This window comes from Catharus ustulatus, chromosome 5 (genome assembly GCF_009819885.2).
Source record: "Catharus ustulatus isolate bCatUst1 chromosome 5, bCatUst1.pri.v2, whole genome shotgun sequence".
Taxonomy (NCBI): domain Eukaryota; kingdom Metazoa; phylum Chordata; class Aves; order Passeriformes; family Turdidae; genus Catharus; species Catharus ustulatus.
This window is the reverse complement of record NC_046225.1, coordinates 47,209,471-47,220,108: the sequence shown is the minus strand read 5'-3', so window position 1 is coordinate 47,220,108 and position 10,638 is coordinate 47,209,471. Positions and strand designations below refer to the sequence as shown.

Here is a 10,638-nt window from a genome sequence, read left to right as displayed (position 1 = left end):
CTCCCCTCACGGTCACAGTTCACTCGTGCCCGTCCCCGGGTGCCCCCCCCCCCCCGGCCCAAAGGTGGTACGGGCCTTCCTGCCCCGGTACGGCCGTGGGCGGGCGGGGATGTCACGTCCGGCCTGTGGGCGGGAGCTCCGCCTTTCCCTGCGCTGGGAGCGGGGGTCCATGGGCTGTCCCGGGAGCGGCTCCTGCAGCAATCCCTGGCACTGTCCACTGGAGCGCCCCTGCAGCCAGCCCTCGCCCGGCTCACGGCGGGGCGAACGGGGCTGGGCTTCCCCCGGGTACGGTTCAGGGCCGCCAGCGGGGAGTGCGGGTGAGCCGCGTGCGTGATTTAGTAACACAAAATCATAGAACCGTGGAATGTTAAGGATTGGAAGCGACCTTAAAAATCCTCTAGTTCCAACACCTGCTCACTGTGAGCAGGGACACCTTTCATTCGACCGGGTTGCTCATGGCCCATCCAGCCTGACTTTGAACGCTTCCCAGGGATGGGACATCCACATCTCTGGGAGCCTGTGCCAGTGCCTCACCACCCTCACAGTAAATGATTTGCTTTGGCTCCGAGGCGCATTCAAGGGGTCCTTATTAAATAAGTCTCTTGTGCATGGCGCCGGTGATGCCTCACGGGGAAAGAACGAGGAAACTAGTTCACAACCATTTTTAATGTTTGTATGGGACAAGTTAGACATCGGCTTTTTACTGTTCACATTCTGTAAGTGATAGTTTGGCACAGTTTTGCATTGGTAATACAGCAGAAACGGTTTCACAGTAGTACATTAATGCAAATAGCGACACCTAAAGCCAGAGTTTTCTCCTTCTGCACACTCACTGATGTGTATGTTGGCTGTATGTGATAAAGAGGGTCTAGTAACCTGAAGCATAAATCCAGCTGTCAGAATAAAATTACACTTGAAAAGTGTCTTCTCTTTAACGTAGTATTTCGAAAAATACGTAATAAAAATTCAGCATTGCAGTGCATTCAAAAATTACAGTGCTCACAGTAGCAGACAGAATTTCTTTTACGTAATGTGGAGGAGGAAAGAGGCAGTAGGTCTCATTTTTTTGAAATTAGAATGATGCCACCCAATGCTAAAATCACCTTAAAGCAATTATTACTGGACTTCAAAAACAGCATTTTGCTGAAAGCACATTAAAAGAGAATTTGCACAAGTTTAATTTCCAGTTTGTTCTGTGGACAATTGCAGACAGGTAGACTTGCTATATATCATCTGCATCTGAATGCTTATCTCACGTACAAAGGGCTCCTCACATGTATTTGTGCTCAACTTAGCACTTCTAAAATTATTTTCTTTTGAGGGTGGGAAAGAAGAACAGTGAAAAATGTTCATTACATTTTTTCTGGTTTTGTTCATACTCCTTCCTGGTTAACCTGGAAGAGAGGGTGGTCAGTGTCCACCCTGTTCTGGTTTTGTTCAGTTTACTGTCCAGATGAACTGTTACGGTTCTGTTAAAACCAAACCTGCTGATCAGAAGAGATCCACATACATCTCCCAATATGCAGATCTGGGTGCTGGTGAAGCAGCTGGTAAGAGCCCCATGCTCATCACATCTAGATTCTCCCATAGGTTTGGCTGCAGGTAGGTTCTGATTCCACTGCACAAGTCACAGTCCTGACTTCATTAAAGCATGTGTATTTACATGCTTTTTCAAACTAGGACTTTCATGTGATTGTCAATCAGGCACAATTGCTACAAACGCCACATAAAATTCCCTTTTGAATTTAATTAGCAATCCTGTAGTTCTCAACTATAGGGAAGATGATGGGGAAGGAAGAAGGTCTTAAACTTTTCTGTTTATTTTTTTCAACAGTGTCACAAACAATTATAAGGCCAAAATACACAATATTAAATAGAAAATCTAAAGTTGCTGGTATTCAGTGAGAAAGACTGAGGTATACAAAACATTTTTTAAATTGTGCGGAAAATTGCAATAGTTTTGAAAAGGTGCTTTTCCATTTTCAGCTAGTGGTTAATTGTCCAAGTGATCTTCCTGTATACCAGTAACTGTGATTGTGACCAACTGAACACAATGCATTTAACAGCTAATGGTTCCTCAGAACACTTGAGTTTTTTAAACATTACATTTATTCTAACAGCAGTAATGTAGTAAAATAAGACTATATCCAAAACAACTCATGACCTTCACACTTGATACATCATTTTTACTGTTAAGTATGGAAAGTTGGGGTTTTTTTAGTTTACTTTGGATGTGACAAATTAAAAGGACATTTCAGAAATTGTCAAACTTGTCCCAGAGAAAACAAGGTGTAAAACAAAAAGAATGGCAGTGCCAAGTATATTTTTTTCTTCCACACTGTATTGGCAATTGATAGAACCACACAAAGATACTGTAATTACATAACTTCTAAAACAGAATTTTAAAGTTACAAAACTAGAGAGCTTTTGGCTGAGCACTTCCCTGAGTCTTCATTTTTAAAAATCATGTTAGACATCACGTGCATAGAATCTGTTACAAAGGTCTCAATTAAAAAAGGCTGTATGCAAAAGTTAGATACTTCTATTCTTAAAAAGCCTAAGCAACAACTGCTGAGGAAGCAGTTTCATTCTTCAGAATCTGGTATTTTTCCTAAGAAGAAAAGCAAACTTCAGATACTTTTGCTTTAAGACTTTGATAATTTGAAATTACATCATCACATGATTTGTGCTTTGTGAACAAGTCTAATGGGGAAGCTTTTAGGGCAAGACCAAAACAACAAACTTTGGGACGTCTACATAATTAAAAAACTTTGGTTTTTATAGCATTTTGTGAGAAAATAAAAGGCACAAGTGTGCATCAAAACTATATGATTTTGTATTTTAATCTACTTACATACATCAGACTTTCTGTAAGTCTTTTCTTAAAGGTGTGTTTTAGTAACAGTAATTAGTTAGCTGTCATAAGGCTTCTGAGCTAAATGCAAGGCTGTTTTAGCAAGAAGGCATCACTGAAAAAGGTACATTCAACAACATATGAACTGATGTCCATCCACTAAAAGTTCACCATTCCAGCTCAACGGGGTAGTCTCCAGTGAGACACGCTGTGCAATGACCAAGCTTTCCCATAAGTGACTTGTGGGTTTTAGGGTTGTTTTCTTGTCTTGCTTTGATGCTTTCTTGTACAGATGATACCAATCCTTCCACAGAAAGATAGACAACACTGTCTGCTCCTAGAGGAAATAAATGGTCATCAGTTAAAGCTGCAATATTGTACCAAATCCACTGCTCTTTGAAAATGCAGTCACACATTATCATGTGGACTATGAAAGAGAATTAAAAATTTTAAGACTATAATGTCTTGCCCTTCTTAAATTCTTTGTGCAGGGAACAGATTCACTGAAATCTAGACAGAAGGTTCTGTTGGGAACAAATATGTGACACAATACTGCAAAACCAGAAGGGAAGTTCAGAAAGTGTACTAAGACTCCCTGAACTCCCAGAGTTAACCTTAGTTCAGGTCTGGAAGTAGATGTGTGTGTGTGGCTAGTGCTTCCCAAGTCTGAGCACCAAAGACTACCAAGCCTCTCTGGGATCTGGAGGAGGGGAAGACCATCATGTTAAAAAAATTATGCAATTCATGCTAATTTTCTAGCAGTAGGAAGCAGCATGTTTGATAACCTTTTCATATCATTAGTTTCCTATCCTTTGCACTCATGTGGTGAATAACACTTAAATACTTAAAAATAAGATCCTTCAAACTTGAAATATTTCCATACACCTTCACAATAATTTTTGGAAAAATATTTAATTGCAGTATTAGACAGTGAAAATAACTGTTTCAACACAGGAAATTGGAGTTTACAGTGGAACATAAACTGTTGATCTTTCTTTTGTTCTGCTGCAAACATGACTCAAAATTTCAGAAGGTTTTTAACACTCTTTGATTGGTTTCAAATGTGATTTCTTTCAAAGTGAAATATATAATGCAGTTAAAATTATGTACATAAATGTCAATTTGTACAAAATTCAGTGTGTGTTTAAGAATTATGAATATATTTTTATGAATATCTCATGAAAGTGAAACTACACCTGCTTTTCATTATAGGACAGATTTTCACTACTTATTTTCTTCCTGATATTTTGACTGCAGTAGCTTCTTTTTGTAAGTTTCTCAGAAGGAGTTTTAACTATTGGAAAGCTTTGTTGTCATACTTTATTTGCAACTTATGCTTATGCAATTATTCTAATACTTTCTATTGTTTTGACAAATACAGCTCCCTAACTGTGTTTAAAAAAAAGCATGTAGCTGAATTAGCTTGATCCGTAGAGTACTCACAACACAGAAACCTAGCTTACCAACCTTATAGTTCTTTTATTAGTTTTGCCACTGGTGCCTTGATATGTTCTGCTTTATTTTGAAGTAGATTATAAAATACAGTTGACAACTCTTACAAGAGAAAAAAAAAGACAGTAGCATTTACCTATATAGTTTGCAAGATCATGAAATTCAGGTCTGTTGGCAATGAGTTCTTCTTTAGTTGGAATGTTTATTCCCATGTAACAAGGAAATCTTATGGGAGGTGAAGCTACACGGATGTGCACCTGAATAAAAATCGTTTCAAAACAGGCTGATATAAGTTGACAATCAGCAGATCATAACATAATAGCAAAGTCTCAATTCTGCATAGTGATAATAAACAGAACATAGAACTGCACAGAAATCACTGAAGGGTTAAAAGTAGGATAAAGTTTTTTTCAGATGCCAACACAGCAGGAAGAAGGTAAGACAGTTTTAGAACTTATTTTTTACACTATTTCCTAATGTTCTTAGAAGGTTCCATCCTGATTTTACTTCTCTTCAATGGTCTTCAGTTCTTGATAAACAAGTTTCAGCTTACAAAATCAAACATTATACAGGACATTTTTGCTCCAGTGACTGACTTGCACATTTTTTTGCTTAAAAAATCTTCATCACTTAAAAAAATGGTTCTCTGGTGACTTAAGATACATGGTATTTACAGCAGTATATGGTTGTACTTTTTGCACTTCCACAGGTCCCACATCAGGAATACTTGGTTTTCTGATCTTAACTAATTTGCATTCCATTCATTTTTTTATTTGCCAGATAGTGCTTTGTAAGTGGAAACCTGTTCCTGTTCACTCATACAAAAGAACCTTCTTAACCTATCTTCACAATAAACACACACTAGCCATTGTTTTTTTTCAGATTTACCCTTTTAAATAAGCCAACAATGTACAGTACACATGAAGACAAGCCCCTGTGCTTTAACCTCTCATCAACTTCTATTTACATCTGTATTAAAATTACATCTGACTTAAAATTAACTTACCTCTTTGGCTCCTGATTCTCTCAGTAGTTTTATTATGGGTGAAATAGTATTGCCTCTCACAATTGAATCATCAATGATAACAACTCGTTTGCCTTTAAAATTATCAGACAGGACACCAAATTTCTTCGCAACACCAAGTTGCCGTAACCTCATATTTGGCTGGATAAAAGTTCTCCCTACATATCGATTTTTACAGAGTACTTCAACATATGGCAGACCACACTGCAAAGAGGAGACAGTAAAACAGAATTAATATAGAAGGACTTGATAGTCTCAGTTGCTGTTTTTTAAAGCGACCTTAGGATTTATTATGACTTCACAGCAACAAAAAGTGTTTAAATACCTTAATACAGAGGAATAATGAGAGAAAAAAACAAAGCAGGTGACTCAATAGGAGTAGTTTGTGTACTGAAGAGCTTTATCAATATGCAGCTCTAACAGCCCACATCATTATAGTCCATTACAGAAAGAGATGTGTATAAATATGCTTGGGGGAGAAAAAAGAGCAAGGTGACGTATACCTTTTGAGCATAACCAAGAGCTGCTGGAGTTGCAGACTCTGGAACAGTGCTGACCAGGTCTGCTTCCACAGGTGCTTCAATAGCAAGCTGCTGCCCACATCTTTTGCGAACTGAATACACCATCTGACCTAAGAATAGAAAGAAGTGTTTTTCTTGGTATGCATGATTCAGATTTCCTCTCAGTTTTCTCTGTGAATTTGTGTGTCAAGTTGTAGGCATAGAAGTCAGTGAGAAAAGTTCCAGAACTAATAAGTTCCATAACTCATTTGCATAAGGTAATTTTTAATTTTCTTCCATAATGTTACATTCTAACATTCACATTCGTATCACTACATGGAGAATTAAAATCCAGTTTGCCCTAACTGGGTAACTAACTAAAGGTCCTGTGGATGTTACAAAATCTGTCTGCAGGAGGAAAGAAATAGAAATTAGGCCTGCCTGTTCATAACGTGCATATTCTATTTTTAAACTGCTTTTTCCACCAGACAAAATTTATGCAATCCTTCTGTCCACTTACTGACTTTGAATCAGTTGTCAAAATTCACCCTGAATTTAGTAAGGGGATAAGGGGACTCAGAAGCTTTTAAGGTCCTAAAAAATTTGCAACATGGGAAAGAACTGCAAATATTGTGATGAAGTGAGCCATAGCAAAAGCTAGAGCAGCAATACCAAGGAATGTGAGAAGTGAGGATACTGAAGGGTAAGGTGATTGTGAAAGAAAAGGAATTTGGGGTGAAACCAGTTTTATAAGGCTGGAGAGCTGTACTGGATCAATGGATAGCATGTCCCTGGAAAGCAATGAAGTGGTTGCTTGCCATATATGAGAGTCCTGGCTAGTATTTTAGGGCTTATATTGAAATAATAAAAGCATTACACTGACAATGCCAAGTACTTAGCTTAGCATAGATTTATGAGTTAAATTACAAGCATCTTCCTGAAATTATACTTAATGCAAAGAAAATTATCAGAATAAAGTTATTTTGTAAATCCTATTTCACAAGTGTAATTTTTAAAATGTTTCCCAAGAACCAGTGAAGTTTGTTTCTTCAGTCTCTCACTTGTAAAAGATATTTCATCTACCTTAAACATGTTCATGGCCTTTTTCATCCCTCCCACAGGAATATGCAGGCAGCCTATCTGAGACTGTATCCACGTCTGGAAACAGGAAGGTGATATTACATGCTCCTCCTCACAAGTTTTATCTCAAGAGCTTTGCCAGCCCATTCTGTCCCAGCTGTGCTCTGTAAGCTTATATTCAGTGGTACTATGATCCCAGAGTCATTGTGCTCCAGGATAGCATCTTGCAGTATTTAGAGAAGAGTTCTGTATGTAACATTTTTGTACCTTCAAAAATACTGTCTGGTCTTGCAAAATAAACGTATTCAAAGATACAGAATGCTGATGGATCTCCTTCAGGTCGTCGTACAACATCCAGTGTCTGGACGTCATGTCTGGATATTTTCACAATCTCTCCAGGAAGGACCTCCCGATAGTACCTTGAAAAACAAATACAGAGAAGTTAGAAATGTCCTGAAACTGGATGATAATTTTGAAGTACAAACAAGAGTCAACTGACAGGAAAAAATATTTTAGAGCATCCTAATATGACAACTTACTTCCATCTTAGAATTTGACCTGAAACATTTTAAGACCAACATGCTGAGACAACTGATCCTTACTAAAACGGTCTGAATTAACATCCAAAAGCAATAAACTAAGTAAAAATACTAAACTTAGTACCATAGAATTATGGTATTTGTCCTATGTGTGAGATATACTGTACAGGCTTAATTGAGATTGAATATATTTTAATATCAATATTAGAGAACTTTTCTATGAAAGCTAATAAACCTTACAGTGCAGTGATTATATAAGAAATATAATCAAGAATGGAGGTGTAGCCAAAATCATCCTGCCTCACAAGCCAAATCAAGAGAATTATCTGTCTAGAGATGACCGATAGCTACTCCCAAGTGACCAGAAATGTACCTTCTATTTCTCAATTTTGTAGAAGTACGAAATAGTTAGGTTTAAGTATGGAATAGTTTAGGTATATTATGCTGAAGTGTTTAATGTTATGAAGTATTTTTCTAGATCCTTTAGTGAGTCCTCAGGTGGCTATTCTAACATCTAAATCTATCCCAAAATATTGAAATATTCTAGAGATACAAATCAGAGGTGAACAAATCTGTGTTTATTCACTGGTCAGATACCAGCAGTAGCAGGTAGCTCTAGCTACAGCAGAAGTTTAGACAAAATTGCTTTATTGAAAACACACAGGATTCAGCTGATTGTCCTACATAGTGAGCTTTTCGTAACAGAAATTTGCAAGAAGTTTCAGAAAACAGTTATTTTTTTTCTAACGAGGCCAGCTTACAGAAATTTGCAAGAAGTTTCAGAAAATAGTAATTTTTTTTTCTAACAAGGAGGCCAGCTTACCAGACAGCATGTGCTACAACTCAGATTATTTCAGCCTCTGAGCTACCAGTGTAACTTTTCTGTAGGTGAAGAATTATTTTGTCATACACCTATGCTGCTGAAAATGAGGGCAAAATGAGTAAGTTGTGTGGGTAATCAGGTATAGTGCAACAAGTAAGAGGCATTTACTTTGTGATAGCACACATAATTCTTATTTTACAATCATCTGTTTGAGAAAATAAACTGGCAAAAACCAGGACTAGCAAAAACATCCTCCACAGCAAAACTAAACCTTGGTGTCTTTCATGTTGTTATAATTATGATATTCGGAAACTTGGTATTTAGTGTTTAATCACTGTCTAAGGAAGAGCTTTCAGATAAAGTAAGAATCAGGCCACTTACTCTGCACCAATAGACAAAAAGCTACAGGATTCAGAAGAGACAACCCATCCTTCTGTTTCAGTGTTATCTTTTCCTGAAAAAAAAGAGTTCAGTAAGAGTCCCCAGTTTTTGCTACCTGACCCCCCCACAATCACATTTTTGCTGCAGTATCTGGCTTGCTATGGTTGCCAAGTGTGCAATTAAAGACTGTTGTAATTTCTAACTAAAACATATAGCATTCCACTGTTTCCACTTTTCTATTATTAAAAAAAAAACCCAAACAAATCCATAAAATAAACATCATAAACCTGTTCTAGGCAGACTATTTCAAACTTTTCAAATTCTAGTTCAGTGACTTTAGATAGACATAATTACTTTTGATCACACAAGAAACTCCTTACTTTTCTTACGTTAAATAGGTTGATAATTAGATGCTTTTGATTACAATGGATGCTGGATTGAATTCCAATAAGAGTTTTGAGACTCAACCACAGGAAGATCTACTTGTGTCACATAAGGTAGGAATGTCTGTATGCTTTTAAAAATCTTGGTAATTTTTCTTGTGGTTAAAATTACTCAGTTTTCTGAAGATATGGAAGTGTTTACTGCTTTGCCTTTGAATTATTTTAGTTTTAAACAAGTGAAGATATTATAATCTCACTTAATGGAAAATTTGCGATTTGCAGGCTGAACATGAACACAAGGAATTTTTCCTATGAAGTGATCATGTAATGGTCCAGTCACTATATGTGACTGGGTTGCTTGGAATTAAGAGATACATTGCAATTAATTAATCACTTTTTGCCCACCTTACTATGGGAGAAAAAAGGAAGAAAACAGACTTGTTTCTAGACATTGTCCTGAGCAATTGGTTTTAAGTGGCCTGGCTTGAGCAGAGATTTGGACCAATGACCTTCAGATCTCCCTTCCAACCTCAACACCTCTGGGATTCTGTTCATCCCTGCTTTCCTGTTTAAGCAATGAGAATTTTTAAACTGTATTATAGTTGAGCTGCCTAATTGTGTCTATCATTAAGCCACTAAGATTCCCTGTATCTGGGAAAGGAATTTTGCATACGTCCTATAGATGATTTTTTCCCAATCAAATTTTTTTGTTTTGATTTTTCAAAACTGATTTTTGCATCACATATTCCTACTTACACCTCAGTAGGTGTAGCTTTCATTACTTATATCAGTGATTTCACACACATACTATGCATATGCAGATTCATTCACATATAAATATATATATATATAAAATTTACCTTTTCCATTCATGTCCCCGACTGGAATAAGGCGACCAATGCAGAGTGGGCGATTCCCATATGGATCACGTACTGCATAGATTATGTCTTTATGCATAATTAGCAATGAATACGAAGTTGGAGTTTCCTTCATTAAGTTTTTTATTCTGGAATGAGACATAGGTGAACATAACTGTGTGCCACATGAACAGCTGTGTGCACTTACAGCTGCACATCATGCTGAGGTTTAATGGCTGGTGCTGACTGCTCCTCACCTTGCCACCCAGTCAGCTGTATCGTCGTTTTCCAGCGGAGGTGTGAAAGCCAGCAGCTGGGTGATCAGTTCACTGTCAGAACTGGTTGACAGTCCCACACCATGCCGCATCAGCTTTTTAAGACACAAACCAAAAGTGTTACCAGCATTAAAAAATCTCATATCACACTACTCAGATTTGAACTTAACTACACCTTGGTGCAATGAACAAATGTTTTACAGTGCTTCATGTGATCACAGCATAATAATGCCAAGTTTCTTCCAACAAGCTGTGTAAAATGAGGTCAGACAATCTTCTACACTAGTACTATATTTTTCCTTTTTTATCTCATTCCTTTGCTCTGCATGCAACAAAAATGCTGCCAATATTCAGGGCATAAATTCATGTTTGGGCCATTTAATTTGCTTTGTGCACGCTCTGGGAAGAGAGTTAAAATGTAGAAGAGAAAATATGAAATTGCCTATAACAGACCCAGAAAGAGATATTAA

At 37.4% G+C, this 10,638-nt stretch overlaps 1 protein-coding gene across 1 annotated transcript in view; it reads right to left on the bottom strand.

The window, feature by feature from the left end:
• Positions 1 to 310: 310 nt before the first annotated feature.
• PPAT (phosphoribosyl pyrophosphate amidotransferase) overlaps positions 311 to 10,638 on the bottom strand; it is a 44,698-nt gene continuing 34,370 nt past the window's right edge. The window contains exons 4-11 of the mRNA XM_033059780.1: positions 10,151 to 10,263; positions 9,897 to 10,042; positions 8,654 to 8,726; positions 7,178 to 7,329; positions 5,834 to 5,961; positions 5,313 to 5,534; positions 4,443 to 4,563; positions 311 to 3,191 (exon numbers count right to left, since the gene is read on the bottom strand). Of these exons, the coding sequence (XP_032915671.1) occupies positions 3,022 to 3,191; positions 4,443 to 4,563; positions 5,313 to 5,534; positions 5,834 to 5,961; positions 7,178 to 7,329; positions 8,654 to 8,726; positions 9,897 to 10,042; positions 10,151 to 10,263 (1,125 nt within the window). The 3' untranslated portion in view covers positions 311 to 3,021. The remainder of the gene's footprint in view (positions 3,192 to 4,442; positions 4,564 to 5,312; positions 5,535 to 5,833; positions 5,962 to 7,177; positions 7,330 to 8,653; positions 8,727 to 9,896; positions 10,043 to 10,150; positions 10,264 to 10,638) is intronic.